Raw genomic sequence first — 19,248 nt, forward strand, 5'->3', positions numbered from 1 at the left:
AAGCGAAAACAAAACTTGTTTCTTGGTTTGTGCAATATTTGCAATTCGTTGGTTAATTTATTGAATGCACAGGTACACAAATTGGTAAGAAAAAAGTTTACTAAACTAAACCAAGTGACGAACATTTATTACAGCGATCACGTTATAATCATTTGCTTCTTTTGTAATGTGAAATATTCTACCAATGTATGGATTTTAATAATACTTTATTACGTTTACAAACTCTAGGAATACTTAATTAACTAATGCTTGTTATGCATTGGACTTAATTTATTCAGTTGAAGTAGTTAAGCTTGTTTGTATTTTATACACCGAACTAAAAATTATGACAACTAAATATGCGAACACTATGGATGTTTTACGACTTACGATTCATTTTTAATAAATTTGACGTGAAATGTGTCCAAGGCCTTCAATCTCATAATTATTTTTGAGATCCTGTGAACCATGCGTATTTTGAAAATGTGTTGAGTTAATCAAGCTTTGGCTGCCCCCCTCCCCCTCCCCCCTTTCCACCAGCTCTTGAAGGCCCTGACTATGTGCATACTATTGCATTGTATTCGTTGTAGGCCTACAAATTTTAGGCTTGAAACTTTTCTTTCGTGTGTATTTTAAAGACATTGTGGTGGCTATTGATAAAGTAAGGGGCGTGGGTTAGAATCAACGTTCCTCCAAATAATAGTTTAAGTTTCTTATAAATTGTAGTAAAATCCCCATACTAGTAGCATATCTCGGAAAAATATATATAAATTATGGCTGCTGAAAAAAAAAGATTGCTGTAGAAAGTTAGAAAATTAAGGTGATACGTCATTTTTGACAGAATATAGATCTTAGGCATCGACAGGCGTACCCCTAGGTACACAAAAGACAAAACCTACAAACCCTGGAAAAGTACTCTGCGACGGTTTACCCGTTATTACTCTACTGGTGTTCGAACCCGAGTTTTCTGGGCTGCAAGTCCAACGCCGTACAACTTCGCCGCTTCGCTCCATTTAAGCTTCGACGCAATAAAGGAATTAAACCTGCGTTTGCCCTTCCTACGTCGAACACTTATGATCAAAACAAGGTGCGTCTGAATTATTATTATTTTATTTATTTGTTTGTTTACTGGAGCCACGCGGGTCGGATGCGAAGCTCATCTCTAGTCAAGGTCCGCTCTCGAAGAAGTCCGTCAAACAGGTTCCTGGCGTCTCGGAGCCGCCAGCTGCAATTCCCCCCGACGGAGACCGAACCGGTTTCTGCGCACGGACTGTGTTCCGCGCGGCTTCGTGTATCGTCTTCAGTCGTCCCCGCTTCCTGCCCGACCAGTTACTGTTCTCGCCGGGAATCCGCGCCGTGTTTTCGTCACACAGCGTGAAAACGTTTCCTCCAAGGCAAACGGCACCACGCCGCTGGTGGGACCTGATCTACGTTCATCTGTCAACGAGTGAAGTGACGCAACTATACAGATTATTAAAATTATATTTTTTAACATACCACGCTTTTAAAACTGACTAAAAAAGTACAAAATTAATTTCCCCATAGCCTCCATACAGAATGTCCTGAAAATTTGTGATTGTGAATTTTAAATACCTATGATAATTAGTTTTTTTTAAAGATTTAAAACGAAAAATGTGGGGCGCATGCAATAGAGATAGTTGATGCATGAATAGTTCGCCCAAGGCACTACCAATTTTAATGCACTGCAAATGATATGAAATGTTGTGAGAGTTTTCGCAATGACAGCTACTCCCCACACTCTTAACTACTAGTTAGTAGTAAGGGGGCCTAAGGATCGGATTGAAAATTGATGATATAACAAAAACTAATGAAAGCTCCCCGGCGATAATAAACTGTATATTATTATTATTTCATAACCATAACATCAGATATTATTATGGATGGGCCAGTTAAATCCTCAAATACCATCAAATCATTATATTAAAATGATTCTATATTCTAAGGGAAAAGGTTTCGAAGGGAAAGTTTCAAATGGAAAAAGTTTGAAAGGCAAAAAGTTTCGAAGAGAAAAAATTTCGAAGGGAAAAAAGTTTCGAAGGAAAAAAAGTTTCAAAGAAAACGATCCGAAGAAAAATGTTTTAGAGTAAATGTAGTAAACTAAAAAAAAAATGTATATATATATCAGCACTGATTACCTCTGAAGTTTACAAGGTCAATTTTTTCCTTCATACATATCCTTTTACCATTCCTCAAGATATTGTACTTTTAAAATGTAATTATATAAATAAAAAACAGTATGTTCATTCTAGAAACGTTTGATTCTAGAACCATTTATGAAACAACCATTAAAAAAAAGTGTATATAACATTTCAACGCCATACTTAATATTTTTCATTTGTTGTACATTAGTGTATTTTTGACCTTTGGCACCTAGATTCGGAATCTAGGGGGATATTCGAGTTATTCTATGGGATTCGAATTCAAAGATTCGGATTCGAGAAAATATGTGATTGTTTACAATATCATGATGAATTGTTTTGCCCACTGCTGGGTGTAGTTAGCATAGGCAAATCGCCGGCGATGTCAGAAGTGACGTGTCCCTATGCTTTTCAAGGCAGGATGAGTCTGCGATGGGTTACTATTGACTTCCGCGGGATGTAGGCTAATGTGACATCACAAACATCCAGTCCTGAACCCAGTGTGAGAATATTTCTAAAATTCCCTTCCCGGCCGGGAATCGAACCCGGGCCAGACACGCTATTCGCTACACCAAGTGGACGGGCTTACAATATTGTAAGCAATAAAAATATGAGAGTTTGAGAAGTTTAAATGGTAATGAGAGCGCATTCTGTGTTGAAGGGACACCACGCTGCACATAATCGAGCGTCATACGTTATCTGGACGGGATGAAAGCGATATTCACCTCGAAGGTAATAAATTTCTACTTCTGTGCAAGGGCTGACCGGTTTGGTGTCTGGCCTAGTTGTGATATGCTGCTGGGTAATCCACCCTTTTCATAGCCTTCCAGAGAGCTTGAATAAGGGACGATTAATAATTTAGGCAGAGTTTTGAAAGCTCATGCAGTAGCGTTTTCACCCTGGGGTTTTTCCTTATAATACACCCATTCACGGTGGAAAACACTGCTAGTTGTGAAGAAAATTCTGGTACAAATTGTTCTGAATTGTCATCACTTTTACGATGATACTGATTATATATCTATTGCTGACACAGTTATCGAGATTGTTGGTTTTTGAATGATTCTCGCAACGAGAAAGACTGTTTTAAAACTTTTATTTTTACATGCGCCTTTGTTGGTTTACACTGTGTGTCATAGAAAAACCGCAAAAAAAAAAAAAAAAAAAAAAACCCTGACGGAGATGAATATAGACACAGAAAACAAGCCAAAATAAACGTATGTCAAAAATTAAATGCGTTAACAGCACAGAGAATTCTGTGGAAGGAATTACAACGACTTCTCGGTTTTGCAGCCCACTTGTGTTCGGCTCTGCTGTGGGTATTCTTCTGATTACTTCCTTCCATGGAATCGTCTGAGCGGCCCATATATTAAACTTTTGACACCGGCTGGATGTGGCTTGTTTTCAGTGTGTGTGTGTGTCAGGGACAGATCCCGGGGCGGACACAAGCCAGACAGCAGCGCAGCCCTGTTCATTTTTGTTGACACTGAAACCATCTCGACGTTGCTAGCCCACTGTGTTCGTCTGTGCAGTTGTCTTTTTTTTTTTTCGTGACTAAATTCCTTGCACGGAATTCTCGTGCTGTCTGATATCTAAGTTTAAAAGTGTTCGTTTGTGCTATCGTCGTTGTGTTGTCCATAATACCTGTTTGTGTTCATTGCTGGGTTTGTCTGTCTGACATCAGCCTTGTTTTCTGTGCAGTTTTAATTTTTGTACTTCTTATTTTGAATTTATGAATTTTTCCCACGACAAACAGTGCAAAACGGCAATGGCGTATTTAAAAAAAAACTTAAATTTTAAATCTAAATTCCTTAAAGCATCTATAATTCAAAGAACGTAAAAAAATTATTATAATTAGTGAGGTTAGCTACGCACGTAGAAAAAAAAACGATCTTTCAGCAATTTCAACACTTTCTGAAATTTTGAAAAGTACAGACACTTTATAAGAAATTCTGTTTTCAAAAATTCCTACGTGTGTCAATTTTCCAGTTAAAATAACCCTTTTTTTTTCAGGACGTGTGAATTAAATTTAACTTATGTGAGAAATGCTAAGTTTATCTTTTATATGCAATTTTTTTCTAGATTTGTAGTATACCATCTATGAACAAGGTCTTCCAGAAACAACCCATGACACATAGTTTTGCCACAGACGACACGAGATCCTTTATACCTGCAGAATTAAAAGACAAGACCTAAATAAAAATTTGTGCATTACATGAAAGCAACGCTATCGCTACAAAAATAATGTTCGCAGGAACACTGGGTTCGTATTCTTGCCCGGGCATTTATGCTCGAGTTGTCCCAGTAACTACATTTAGTTTCTACGAATAGCTTTCCAGTATTCACATTAATGAGCATAATTAAACAAATTAAAGTCCAACTGTTGAATACTCAATTATCTTTTCCATGGCTTAAAATGTTAATTCTTGAATGTAACAGCACTCATAATTTAAAATCATACGCCAATTTTCGTAACCAAGAAACATCGTAACAAAAAATATTCTGTATTGTCTCCAAAAAACGTATTGCATACATGCAAAATATAACATAGCAATATTTTGTAAAAAAAATTAACATTTTTTATTGTAGTATTAAACTATTTTTAGGCAACGGGCAGGCCCTGATTTCATGTAGCTAGTGCTCTGGGCAGATAAATCTAAGCCCACCCCTTTTTTTTCAGTTTCCGGACACAATACAACATTTTACAAATTAAAGCTTATGTATTATCAGTTTTAAAACAGCACATTATGTAACTAAATACAAAGGTTTTTCAAAGACAAAGGCTGTTATTTAAATTCAAGAAATAGTTGTTGCATTTCATGCGGCTGTTATAACTACCTTAATAAAGCAGGAGTTCAACTGTATATTGTTAAACTACGTTATTCTTAAATCTGTTTCTAAAATACTTGGCAAAGGCCTAATATTTTTAAGCGCACTGCAATAGTTGGTATAAATTAAAATTTCCCCCCTTGACATTAATTTTTGAAAGTCAGGTTTTTACCGTACGTTAATATATATATATATATATATATATATATATATATATATATATATAAGGTAAAAGCACCTATTATGAGACCTTTCCTAATATGGGACCCTAGACTTTCTCAGCCGGGAGCTCCTCAACTCTAGCGGACAATACACTAACTCGGTGTAGGGAACGTTTTCTTGCGTGTGTATTGTTTTCATTAGCGAGCGAATGTGCAGACAAGCGTGGTTACCGATTTTGTGTTTTACGAGCTATCGAGTTTTCCACCGAGATAACAGAAACGGCTTACATATAAATCAAGGTAAGGTTACTTGTTATAACATTCATACATGCTGATTGCTATATAGTTGAGTGGTTATGTGCATGCTAGTTAGATTGTGTTTCGTGCACTTTTTGTATCTGCAACACAATCACTTTTGTTCCGTATTGATGGCTCCTATTATGAGACCTACAGAGTACCCTTTTATGGGATACTATCTCATATTAGGAACCGGGTCTCATATTAAGAGCTTCCTGCTAAATAAAGTGTTATGCATTTAAACATGAGAGTATCAATTAACTATCGCCTTGTTACAACACAATGATGATTTATTATGTTATAATGTACTTAAATTGCTTTATATCTAATGTATAGCAATATAATTCTCGTTATTAACAAACTGTAATGACATATTTCATAAGTAATGCTGGACTTAGGATATTAATTCATAGGCATAGATTAACAGTTTTATTTGCCTAAAATGACATTGATTTGAACTTTATTATTACCTTTCATATTAATGTTTTGCTTTTAGAGGGATCCTAGCCGAAATCCGAAAAGGAAGAAATGGACAAGGAGCAGATGATCCTAGCTGTCAAAGCTGTACAAACAGGTACTATGGGTTACAAGTCAGCAGCGAAACATTTTGGTGTATCAAAAAGCACAGTGGAAAGTTATATGAAAAATACTGAATTGCGTACTGATGATTTGGTAAATGTGCCATTAGGAAGAAGGCCTACATTAAGCTGTAAACTAGAAAATGAACTCGTACCGTACTGCATTGAGATGGATAAAAGGTTTTATGGGTTGAGGAAATGTGATATTAAAAGGATGGCCTTCCAACTAGCCATTGCTAATGGTATCAAACACCCATTCTCAGAAAAAATAAATCAGCTGGTAAGAAGTGAATGGGGTCTTTCTTAAAGCGTCATCCACAGTTGTCATTAAGAGTTCCCCAAGGCATTTCTCACGCCAGAGTAAAAGGTTTCAGTTCTGAAAATGTGAAAACATTTTTTGGGCTCTATGTAACTGAATTTGACAAAATTAAAGGCCGTCCTCACAGGTTGTACAATGTTGACGCGACTGGGGTAACTGTGGTACAGCACAGAGCTGAGAAGGTAATATCCCTGAAAGGAAAACGAGAAGTAGCTGCACTGACATCAGCTGAGAGAGGGTCACTCATAACAGTCGTTACTTGCATGAATGCAGTTGGTTCTTTTGTCCCTCCATTGATAGTGTGGCCAAGGAAAAATATGAAAATAGAACTCATGGATGGGGCACCAGCTGGTTCTATTTGGGGGTGCCACCCTTCTGGATGGATTCAGGGGGATTTGTTCACAAAGTGGTTTGATCATTTTTTGAATATACATAGCCATCACTTGAAGACCCTGTTCTTCTTGTTCTCGATGGCCACTACTCACACACCAGAAATGTTGATGTGATACGATTGGCTAGAGAGAACCACGTATCATTCATTTTTATCCCTCCTCACAGTTCACACAAAATGCAGCCACTGGATGTAGGCTTCATGAAACCACTGAAAACCTATTATGCCTCAGAAATACAGGCTTCTTTAAGAAACAACCCTAACCGTATTGTAACACCACTCTTGGTTGCAAAGTTGTTCAGTTCAGCATATCAACGAGCTGCAACAATGGAAATAGCAGTCAATGCATTCCGCTAAACAGGATTTTACCCATTCAACAGTGATGCGTTTCGTGATTGTGACTTTGTAATTCACAGTTGTCACGAAATTCCTGATAGAGATGTTCATACCAGAGCAACTATCATCGCCACTTCAAATGACACATCAACTGGTGCAGGACCATCTAATTCTCAGCCTGTTCTGCCTATGGATTGCCCACATTTTTCTGGCACAGGGCCTTCTGATGCTAGTCCTGCTTAAACTATGGACATCACACCTATCTCTCCTAAAGACATTAAGCCACTTCCTAGTCTTTCAGCAAATTTATAAACCCGAAGATGTGGCAAAGCATCTGTAATAACCTCATCGCCTTACAAATCCGATCTCCTGAAGAGTTTGGAAAGAGCTACAACAGCAAAAAATAAAAAAAGAAGCTGCAGGGAAATGTCATAAAACCCTGACAAAAACCTTCTGCCAACACACAAAAGTCAAGATCACGATGTTGTACAAGAAAAATAATGGAACAATCCAGCAACGACGAGTCGGATGATGATTTCGACATCTTATCAGATAGCTCTGGTGAAGAAGACAACGATGCTGAATGCCTCTTTTGTGGATGCATATTTTCAGATGAAATACATGGCGAACAGTGGATACAGTGTACTGTCTGCTGTCGTTGGGCTCATGAACATTGTGGTGCCACTGACAGTCACTTTGTGTGTCCTCATTGCCAAAAGAGGATAAAGAAATAATGTGTCCCATATTAGGAAACCTTTTTTTTCCTTTGGAAAAGTGCAGTGTCTTCCGTTTTTTGCAGAGGACATAAATTTATTATTTTAAAACAATATGTATGTATTGCATTTTATAGTTAAACATATCAAGTGATTTATTATGCGTGAAATGTTAATTTATGTTCACTTAATAAAAATATATGAATTTTATTTAAAAGGGGTCCCATAATAGGTGCCTTTACCTTATATATTCGTTCCTCAAGTTTTTTTTTTACCTATTTTTTTTTCGCACATCAAATTCTTCCGCCCCTACAAAACTGGCGCTCTGGGCAAATGCCCGGTTGGTCCGTTTGTAAATGGGGGGCGTGGCAACTGGTGTCCAAAGAACACTTTGTGATGGTAAACCGTTGCGCAAGCGAGCGATCCGCAAGCGGCGGTCAGCGGCCCCGAGAGATGAGGAGAAACCGCGAGAAAATGGCCAGCGGGGCGGAGAGGATTCGTCGGGAGAGCGAGCCGGCTTCCCACGTCGCCCACGCTGCTCAAACGTTCAAACGTAACGTGACGCAGAAGCGAACCCTTCGTCATCCAGTTCTCGCCAGAGATTTGCAGCATCCAAACCTCGGTAACGAGCAAATTCACGCGTTCTCATCTTGCAAATGCATCACCGATACGAAACTCGACACTAAATTAAAACTAGCATTCTTTGAAAATTTTGCCGAGAGTGATGAATATACGCAAATTGTGTTTTCAACTACTTTTCTAGACACGAACCACAAGTAGTTTCAGCACACGCCGCTATAAGTCGCTGCTGGAGTCGACTTATCGAATCATTCGATTACCAGAGCGAAATTTTTAATTATATAACGAAACGGCTCCGACTATAAAATTCAAACCCCGACTTTTGGAACCTGATTTCCGACAGTGAATTTTATTAGAATAATTCCTTCTCTTGTTAAAATTTACTAAATGGTTAATACTTTAAAGTTTCACTTTGTACTTGTAAACTTTGGTTCGCGCCATCCGCAACAGATGACAGCACCGTGGTCGTTGCACATTTCCGTTCCGTGACTCCCGTCGCATTCACGAAGTATACTCCCACCAAATGCCGTATACCAAGAGCCAAGATATCGCACACAAATTAAAGATCTCCCGTCTGCACCAGAATCTGAAACCAGTTCCATTTTTATTTGTAAAAATGTTATTATTTAACGTTTTATATTTAAGCTGCTGAACTGCTACGCCGTGGCTGACGACGAACACAGCCGGACATGCGTGCTGCGTGTCAGCCTGTGAAAAGAGGGGGGGGGGGGGGGGCACTATGCAGGTGGCGCCCGCCCGTCTCCTACGGGGATCCTTCTTTTCACAGACGAGAGAGCCAAAAGCCCGATCGTGCATCTTCGGTTTTTTTTTGGTTCATTGTAAATAAACATGGCGGTGTTGATAAAAGGATACTAATGGTCAATTAGGTTAGGTTATCTACATTATAAATACTTTAAAACATTGTGGACGGCTTATTTGGTTAGGATAGCTACATAAAAGATACGGGAAAAAAAACCACGAACTTCGGGCGGCGCCATTCTAACCCCCCCTCCCCCCCAGAGGCCGAGGGTTCGGCACGTTCCCAGACCCCCGTCCTGCGTCAAGTGGCGTAACTAGCACGCCATAGCTTAGAGCGTCACGGTTGACACTTCGAGAGCGGGACAGAGGTATAAAAATGGCGAGGCTAACCTGAGAGGGCAGTGAAGTGAGGAGGGCCGGGGACTCCTTGGCGAGCGATAGTGGACGACGAGCCCACGCACGGGCTTCGTGTGCGGAGACTGGTGCATGCGGGACGGTGTTGTGTGTGCGGCGGACTCGTGAGCAGTGCGATGCAGTGTGGTGGGACAGAGGTGCGAGGTAAGAGGCGAGCAGTAGAGCCGAGCTCCAGTGGGGAGAGTAGACTATGGACCTTGTGAAAGAGTGATTGATTTGTGGGTAGACAGAGTTGTGGCATTTTAATTAATAGTGTAAATATTAGCTGAGAAAAAAAAAAACTAAATTAATTGAGCTATCCTTTCCTGACATGTATTCCATACTCTTAACATTACTTCTTACGGCCAAAAAAACCCCTGTAAAATCCATTGTTTCGACATTGACTTTTTAATATGTCAAGAATTTGTTAAGATTTTCTCTACGAGGACTTTCCATTAAACTGGAAGGTATTCTATACCATACCAAATCCAACGGTCATCCGCCTTTCTGAAAATTAGAAGCTGGGGTCACCCCCGAAGTGACGAGCTGTTAATGACTGACGAACCATTTTCCTTTTCACCCAGGCTCTGGGTGTTGGCTGTGTTCTCTCTGTAGGTGATTTTTAGCCTGGGTTTCACAAGCAACATTTTTTAATTTTTATTTTCTCTGCATTACGATTTGTTAAGGGCAAATTCTGTCACTTCAGTAGTATACCACTATTACATATGTTACGTTCGTAAATATCCGTTTAATTTATTAATGACAGCAATCAAACGCAAGAATGGTAAAGAGTTAAATTTACATTAATAACCCTTAATAACTAGTTACGACAAAATTAAAAAAAATATGATGTATGAAACCTAGCCTTAATATCTTACGAGCAAGCCCTTACGAACAAGCCTTAAGACCTTACGAGCAATCCTAAGTCCCTACGAGCAAGACAATTCTTCGAACTTAGGATTTTAACTCTTCTAAAACACACTTTAAACTTTATCCGCAAAAACAAAACCATTTATCGGCTCTCAGCGAATTCTTAAATGCTTTTCGTAAACAGACTCTACTCGGATATCTTGAGTATTTTTTCAAATCGCGAGTGTTGTTTGCACACCGTGTGCGTGCCCGGGTAGGCGGGGCCCTGTAAGAGTATAAAAACTACCTGTGAAGGAAACGAGTCAACTTTTTAAGATGACACACAAGATGCTGTTCATCTTGACCATGCACGCGTAAAGATAAACGTGCGGTAGGTTCCCCCCCCCCCCCCCCCCCCCCCCCTTCCATGCAGAAGATGCGCGCCAAGTGGAACGTGTGTAACCGGTTTCTGGCACGGGCCGTGTGGCGAGCGAAGCCGGGTGAAGGGCGAGTTGCGTAACTGAGGCGCGCGGGTGGAAGCTAGCTCTGCGACCTCGTCACCCAGATACACGAGGCGACACTGGGCACGTCCAGGTGTTCCGACCACGCTCGGGACTGACTCGGGGGAAACTGACATCTCTTCCTTGTCACTCGACACGGGCCGACATGTGTCTTGACATGGTTTTTGGTAGTTTGGTTTTAAAATTATTTTGCTGAGCCAATACAATGAGAAGTTTTACGTACACACCAGTTCCAGACACTCGTTCCTTCCTGCGTATTGGGTGCGAAGTGAAGTTTATTGGTACACCAGACCGTTTGTGTTAACAACCTTGGTATTACAGTTATATTAGATAAAATAGCACAAAAAACTTCATTTTTTTACATATTAAATCCACACTCACGACATTAAATTATACATGTTTGGGTTGCAGGACGTCTGCTGGGCTCTTGATGCTGCGGGGGTGGCGAGACCGTTGTCGCAGTCTCGTTGACTGGGCGTGACTTCACTGTACACGGCGCTAGACTCGCACTCTGGTGCACTTGCGCTTGCACTTCGCTGCGGGATAAGTGGACATGGTGAGGTAGACGGGGGTTGGCGCGGTAAGCGAGGAGTCTCCTGTAGGGGTGGGTAGTGGTCGGACCATGCACGTGATGCAACGGAGGAAGAATGTTGTTTTGTATCGACTGGATTACCTGCTAGTTCTCTTCGGAGCGTGTGTTCATCACTAACTCGAGAGTGCTTCCAAGTTTTATTACATATGAGCGGACGCATCCGGGCTTCGCCACGGCAGAACACTCCTCGTGGGTACGCTACATTTACGCCTTGAATGAAAAAAAAAAAAAAAACTAAATCAACCCATAGAAAAATATTTACGACAAAAATAACAGGAAGAAAATAAACCAAAGACGCCATATTGAATTCAATATTTTTGAAGGACCTTTCTAATTCACATTTATTTAAAAATACTCTTGTCAATATGAAGGCAAAGATAATTACAGAGAAACTGGATTAATATGCAAAAGTAAATAAAGCATTAACAATGTAAAAGCCGTTGCAGGATATGAATAGAACATTAACAATTTAATAGCAGTTTCACAGAGGTAATCGTAAAAATGTGTTCGAAACACACAAGGAACCCATTTGCAAAGTTTTTTGAGTTCTTGACTTATCGCGGGATGGAACAGAAGAATAATATTGTAGTCTCCTCGCCGTTAAGAAATCGCCGTAGATTTACTGACTTTACAACTAAGAATTCGCCTAAAATAAAGTTGAGATTTCTTACTAGTTCCAGATAACCTTAGTAGAAACTAAGGTAGCTACCAACTTCAGAGTTCTGTTCTGAACCGAGTAAACGCACACGATTAAAGAAGATTGCTTTGTTGTAAATTTAACGTAGGTCTTCAAAGATTTTGTTTGAAATCCAAGATGACTCTTTTTAAGTTTTGTTAAGATCAAGCAAAGCGATCATTCATTAATTTATGAAGATATCAGGAAGTTCACTTAGATCCCTGTTCATATTGAAACCAGTATTCTTCGGAAATTTAAGGTGAAAATTCTTAACAGTGTATTTGCGACGTATTGCGCTTTCTTGACTGCGCGGTCCATCATTAGTCACGGAATATCGATGTCCTATAGAGCTAAATGACTTCCGAAATAATGGTACGCTGACACTAAATAATAAATAATGGTACATTTAGAAAAAAAAGCCTGGTATGCTATTTAATTGATGTTATTTCAAACGCAGATGGAATCTTATCACATAATTAGCTCATTCAAATGTATGTGAGGCAATTTCGTGTAACTCTAAAGCGGCCAACAGTGGTTGGATGATCACATTCTGATTTTATTTTTATTGTGATTTATAAACGTGGTGGACGTTGCCAGGAGCCTGTAATTTTTTCTCGGGCTACTCCCGTTTTCTCCCACCAATCCATTTTTCCAACACTCCCATTTTCATATTGTCACCAACATCTTCCCTATTAAGCTATTAAGCTATTAAGCTATTGTCTGTGTTTAAGCTGTCTCGTCATCAGCCCATTGTGTTCGTCTGTGCAATAATTATCTTATGCTGAACTAACTCCTTCGACGTAATTCTCTTGTGACATAAGCTAATATTGGTTTGTCTTCCGTGTGTTCAATATTCGCTGTGAATTTAATTATATTAAAATCTATTACATTTTAAAGTCATTAAAAGAGGTGAAAACATAGGTTCCTCCAGAAAACTGAGATTTATAAATTTATTAATAATGTCGATCGTCATTCTAAGCCATTCTTAAGCAACTTAAACCACGCAAACCATTTTGCATTTTTTTTATGTTCATCATTTTAGTACGAGTTCGTATAAATGTTTCGAAAAAAAAAATGCATCTGTTTTAAACAGCAATGGGTGTAATAATATTCAATACCTATTACTGAAGAATGGTATTAAAATAATAAATGAAGATTGATTTATCTTTTAACTAAATTTTAATGCCACACAATTCATAGCCTAATTTAAATAAGCTACTCAAAACTTAGTTAATTTGGTCACGAAAAAACTTCATGAATGACATATGCCACGAAAATTTTATTTATTTATAATCTCGTGTAACGGAAATTGGGATTCCGTAAAAAGAAAAAAAAAATATTATTGTGATCTGCAACTTGTTTGGTACGTTTACAGTGAACAGCTTCACGAAAAAAAAAAATTACGCCGCTGCTCATTTTATTTCAGCATCACGCGGTTTTAAAACTTACAGAAGCGTAAACAGATCAATTTAGTTTTTTTTTAATGTTTACACCCTTTTAAAACTGATCAACAAACACCTATCCAAACGAAAACAACTTGGAGGTCACGGAGTAATGCGTATGTGTAATAAACACAAGTGTGCAGCATTTGTTTGTTATTTCAGAATTTCTCCAGCTTAAAATGAAAAAAAAAATTGATAAATTGAAATTGTGAAAACATGGGTTCCTAGTTGAATTTCCTAAAGGTTGACAGTTTATACACATCCCACTACGTGTATCTGACAATTAAGATTAAATTTCATGACATACTTACGCATTTTTCTTTGTGACTCTTTCACGCGGTTGTGGTGATGACAAATGGATACAGATTATGAGGTCAACGCAGTTTTAGGTAAAACTACGGTGGATGAATGAACGATGGAGTTCTTAATGAAGGCTCTTAAAAAACAAACCCTACGTGTGACGTGTAAGGTAGTCTCATTCTTCGTTTATATAAAATATATTCGAGAACAATATCGCTTTTTTTTATTTTTATTTATTTTTTTTATTTACATATTCCTGCATGAAGAAAAGACACCCGTGCCCAAGGAAGGACGACTTTTACGCCCCTCTCTGCCACCTTTGCTTTTCTAACTGACCGATTACCGTGTTACAAAGCAAAATGTTACAATACACATTATTTTCCTAACAATTTTTTTTTCTTTACAGCTTACCGGCCGTACAACAACACGCAGTACTTTTTTTTTTTAAAAAATAGCTACAAAAATTTCGAAAATTGACACAAAAATACGATTCAAAAGTTAAATTAAATTATACACACAAAACATTACGCTATCACCAAAATTAAAATGAATTAACTTATTTTTGCAGAAACTTACAGCATGATTGCAGGTCGATTTATATACACATCGTTGTCTGTATGTTTTGATACAGAATAAAAACTCAAAACATTCAATATCGGACAGCAATTAAGATTATAAACCAGATTTTTTATATTTTATTACAAAAGTAACAATCCTATTAAAATTTAATTTCGGCTTAACACGCACCTTTAAATAATATCCATTTGTCCATGTTATTTTCTTACATAAAACAATATTTTATTTATCCACAATAAAATTATTCCAGCAGATTTAAGTGTTACAATTGTTCTTAGAAATTCATGCTGAACATTTTTTATAGCCTCAAAAATAATGTTCCTAATTTTCAGTTAAAACGTAAACTATTGCTAAGTTATAAATAATACCTAGGCTATTCAAACACACGTAAACACAGATACAAAATAAGATTATTCCACTCATCTGACCTGCTTTTGAACCCAATTTAAGCCATTGACTAATTTATCCAGCAGAAACAGTAAAAATCAACGTAATCTTAACTTTATCGCAACCAACGTGTAAACTCAGTGACAGTAAGTAGCGCACGCCTGAAATTTCATTTGAAAGTGTTGGAGAAGGGGGGGGGGGGGGGACTACTTTTCCCGCTGCTTGATTTCAAAATCTTAACATTTATTGGTGGAAATAAAAAAAAATAAGAATCTCGGAATTGGGGGGAGGGAATTATTAAACGCCTGGTTGCGTCCGCTCCAGGTCCAAAGGGTAAGTAGCATTTCAGTCTATAGTGCTCATCTTTTCTGGAGGGACGATGTAAAAATCACTTTTGCGTGACTGTGAATAGCTCTTATTATTTACTGTAAAATTAATTTAAGTCAGAATAACACTATGCCTTGCAAAGCCAGGTAAGTATCATCTAAAGAAAAAAAATTTGCAGGTTAATCCTTTTTTAAACTCAAGTCACGACTTTGCAAGTCAACCTGTATCCGATCATACCGATTCTCAGTGAATCTATGTTCTTAAGTTCTCCAGTATGTATGCACGACTGCTCTCTATCGGTCGTCAGTGATGATGCAATTGTGTCCAAAACTTACGAACTCTAAAGAAACAAGTGTTGTTATAATTTTGTCCTGATATTTTTTGTAACAATAAAATTCATAATATTCGAATATGGTGGGGATGGGGAGTTTATGGATCCACCTTGGAAAGTCAGTTGATGGATTGATGTAAAAAAGAAAATATTTTTTTTTAAATGTAATTTTTGCATTTGACACAAAGCACTGGAGGCGTATTATACAAGCAATCAGTAGTCGGCGGTGAGAGGGAGGGTTCAGGACTGGTTGATTGTTGCCTCTTCACCAACCGTAACTGCGGAAGGCAGTGGTCAACCATTATTGTATCACCTCGCCGGGTCTTCCCTAGCCACGGCACGCGCCGCCTCTTGGCAGCGATGGCTGCAAACCTCAGAAGGCTGTTCACCCGAAACATTTAAGTCTTTCGGGAAATTCCTTTTTTGGGGAAATTTTTTCGGGTAATTTCCAGGAATATTTTCTGCGTAATCGAAAAAAACTTTCCAACAATATGTTCTTTCACAGAAACAATAATAAATGTTTCAAATTAAATAAAACATTCATTTTGGCTTTCTTTACCATTTAACATTTGAGGACTCATGCCATCGTCTAGCAATTGATAACAAACAAAAAAAAAAAGATTGTTGGTTGAATGGTTCCTAACATCAGCAGAAAATGGATTACTGTTTTAAGTTACGTCAATTGATGTTGGGAATGTAATAAATCACTGGGGTATGACTCGGGGCGCTTGTCGACTGCGGACGTACCTTGTACCTCATGTCGGCGACGGGGGTGTTTAAGTGCGGGAGGCCGTGGCTACGCCAGCGGCATGGCGGCTCGGGGGCTGGGCGGCGGCGGTGCCGTCAGGAGTCGCGCGATGTCCCTGGCTGCCTCCCCAGGCGGCGGCGAGGCACTGGCCGGCCCGGCGTCCCGCCGCCTCCTCCTAACCCCGCGGCCCGCACGCTCGCCGGGCTGGAAAGGGGGGGGGGGGGTTTGTTCCCGACAGGTGGGAGGGGAGGGGGAGGCGCGTGCCGCCGGAACTGACCACACGCGCCTGCTCCTCCCTTCCCCTCTCCCAGCCCAGCCACAACAACCGTCCACTGCCTCCCCGACAAGACTCACACCACGCCACGCCCCAGTTACATCTCGCTGTTTTTCTCGCTAGCTACTCGCCTCCGCGAGGAAAACCCTGACGCGGGGAAAATGTAACAAGTTTTCTCGCCCACGAGATTTTGACCGTGAGTTATAGCCTATATACATTTTTTAACTCTCCAATCACGTGTTTTTTTTTTAATTTTATAAAATTCAATTGAAAAATAATATCAATAATTTTTTTTTCTCGTGCATAAATCATTGCAATAATATATAGGTAATATTTCAACGATCAATCAACGACACGCGAATAGCGAGGAAAAGAAACATGGAATTTTTGTTTTCAATAATTTTTACTAGACAAGGATTAAGGTCGTGCACACGATAGCTTATTGTCCAGATAGCAAAAATATTTCAACGGAGCTCAGTCAATGTAGTGTGTGTGTGTATGTGTGTGTGTGTTTTGGTGTGTGTGTGTGTGCTGCGGGATTCGTGCTCACAAAAATATAACGGCAAACACAAAATGCTAGGAAGTTGGAGACAAGTATGCCGGAGCATTTTCAATAATTTAGATACAGAAGTTAAAAAAAACGAAGTGTAATTATCAAAGAACAAAACACTTTATTAATCTTTAGTAAGAAAAAAGAGCGCTTGTAACTCAGCATACGTGATAGAAGTGAAACGTTTTTGGCAATTCGAACCTCGACTCGTAAGTGCTTTCTTTATATCTCTTTGGAGTAAGAAACGTTTCGAAGATACGGGAAATTCCCAGCCCGAGAGTTGAAATCTCTCTGGAGTGACAGCGAATAGCCACGGCCACTGGTCGGCCTGGTGGAGTCGTTACCACGGCTATCGGCGGTGAAAGGCAGCCTCGATGAAGATCGGCGCGCAGCTGGAAAAAAGTTTCGTCGTCGAAGGCACCGCAGGGGAGCTCGATGTGTCCTGGACGAACTGCGGGCTGGAACTGGCGGAGCTACGGAAGGCTGCGCGCGCAACGGGACTGAACAACATCGGAACTCTGAATGAATACAGCGGGGTAATTCGGCCTGGGCCCTGGCGCGAACAATATTGCTGTTGACTGGAAGAAGGAAGATGAAGATGGAGGATTGCCGGGCTGCTTAGCACCTCGTGCGCCCGCAGTTCGAGCCGGTGTACTGGCTCTACCCACCTTCTAGAGCACTCGTGCTCTCGACCATCGCGCCAGGCCTAGCTGCCGGCGAATCAGTGGGTTTACCCGCTTGCAGGGTTTTCCCTGCCGCTATCTGGCGCTGTGAATATTGCTAGATCCGAGGCTGTCCCGCTGGCCTAGCCGCGGCTCCGGCGCTAGGGGAAGGAAATATTTACAGCTGCCCAATTATTTTTACAGGTGGCTGCCTGGGCAGCTGGGCTGGGCTGACGAGTGAAGTCGCCCGCCCCTGGGGGCGCATGCGCCCCTGGCTAATAATAACCCAGGAGTGCCCAACCACAACAATGCGGGCCGCAAGGCCCAAGCACCCAACCCCTGCGTGGTTGAATCTTTCTGCCCCGCCAAACTCTTCTTAACGGGACCTTTTCCATATTGTCCAGTAGCTCTCTTGCTTGCATCAATGCATTATTAATTGATTCCCGCATGACCGGTCTGTGCAGGTTTTACCTGGATCACATTAGATAGCTTTAAGCTAGGGCGAACGAAAGGGCGTCAGCTTTGGCTTCGATCGATGCCATGACTGGCCGGAAACTCCAGTAGCACAGGATGCACGTGACCTCTCCATCGTGGTTTAAACCCAGCATGTTCAAGGTGTATAGGCTTCAAGCCTGAGACACGCTTAGGTTCTCACCTAACCTGTACCCTCACAAGCATACTTAGTTTAAATTGGGTAAGGAAAAAAATCGCCTTTCTCTGCAATGTCTGGCCAATCCTCGAACAAAGCACACGATGCATGCGACCCTCTCCCTGCATGGCTAATCGCAGCATGACTAGGCATACAAGCTTCGGCCTGAGACGCTGAAACGTATCTAGTTCTTTCCTTACACGTGCACTTAGTTTTAGTTAGGTTAGGAAAAAAATTACCTAGAATTTGCAGGAAAGATATCGACATCGTCTTTCATAGACTTTATTAAAGGAGAAATTGTAGAATTTTCAGGCTAAATTATATATATTAAAATTGTTTGGACTGTTGATTAGGTTATATTAGCTACATTACAAATACTATAAAATAATAAGGGTAATTGGCTACATTAAGTTAGCTACATCTTAAATTGGTAATTCCTAACCGTGCATTAAACTTATTTTACTGTATTTTCAACGTACCTAACCTATTAAAAGTAATTTAATGTAGCTAACGTAACTTAGCCGACCATTCTATATATGACAAATTTGTAATTATTTCACCAAAACCTAAAACCTAAAAATGGTTATCTACTAACATTTTTGTGGTTTTATTTTTAATTTTCAGAAATCTGGTTTTCCTTTAGAAATGCCAATGTTTTAACCAATTAACATAAAACTTCTAATCAAATACCCTAAAAATGGAATTTGAAATTCAAATCCTCGACGTGTTGATTTTATGTACAGAGCTTTGTGAAGGGGGGAGGGGAGGGGGGGGGGGAGGGGAGGGAAGGGTGAACTGAACATGCATGAACGCAGCCTCGGAATGGACTGGTGTGAATCTTAAGTTTCCCGTGACACTACCGGCGCACGAAAAT

At 39.8% G+C, this 19,248-nt stretch overlaps 1 protein-coding gene and 1 long non-coding RNA gene across 2 annotated transcripts in view; one reads left to right on the plus strand and one right to left on the minus strand.

Moving 5' to 3' along the window:
• Nucleotides 1-16,414, minus strand: part of LOC134533911 (neprilysin-4-like) — a 108,009-nt gene extending 91,595 nt beyond the window's left edge. The window contains exon 1 of the mRNA XM_063371699.1: nt 16,239-16,414. Coding sequence (XP_063227769.1) covers nt 16,239-16,250 — 12 coding nt within the window. The 5' untranslated portion in view covers nt 16,251-16,414. The remainder of the gene's footprint in view (nt 1-16,238) is intronic.
• A 199-nt stretch (nt 16,415-16,613) lies between these two features.
• LOC134534448 (uncharacterized) overlaps nt 16,614-19,248 on the plus strand; it is a 43,127-nt gene continuing 40,492 nt past the window's right edge. Inside the window, exon 1 of the long non-coding RNA XR_010075495.1 lies at nt 16,614-16,709. This is a non-coding gene — a long non-coding RNA (uncharacterized LOC134534448). The remainder of the gene's footprint in view (nt 16,710-19,248) is intronic.

The sequence above is a fragment of the Bacillus rossius genome, chromosome 7 (assembly GCF_032445375.1).
Source record: "Bacillus rossius redtenbacheri isolate Brsri chromosome 7, Brsri_v3, whole genome shotgun sequence".
NCBI classification, from domain to species: Eukaryota; Metazoa; Arthropoda; class Insecta; order Phasmatodea; family Bacillidae; genus Bacillus; species Bacillus rossius.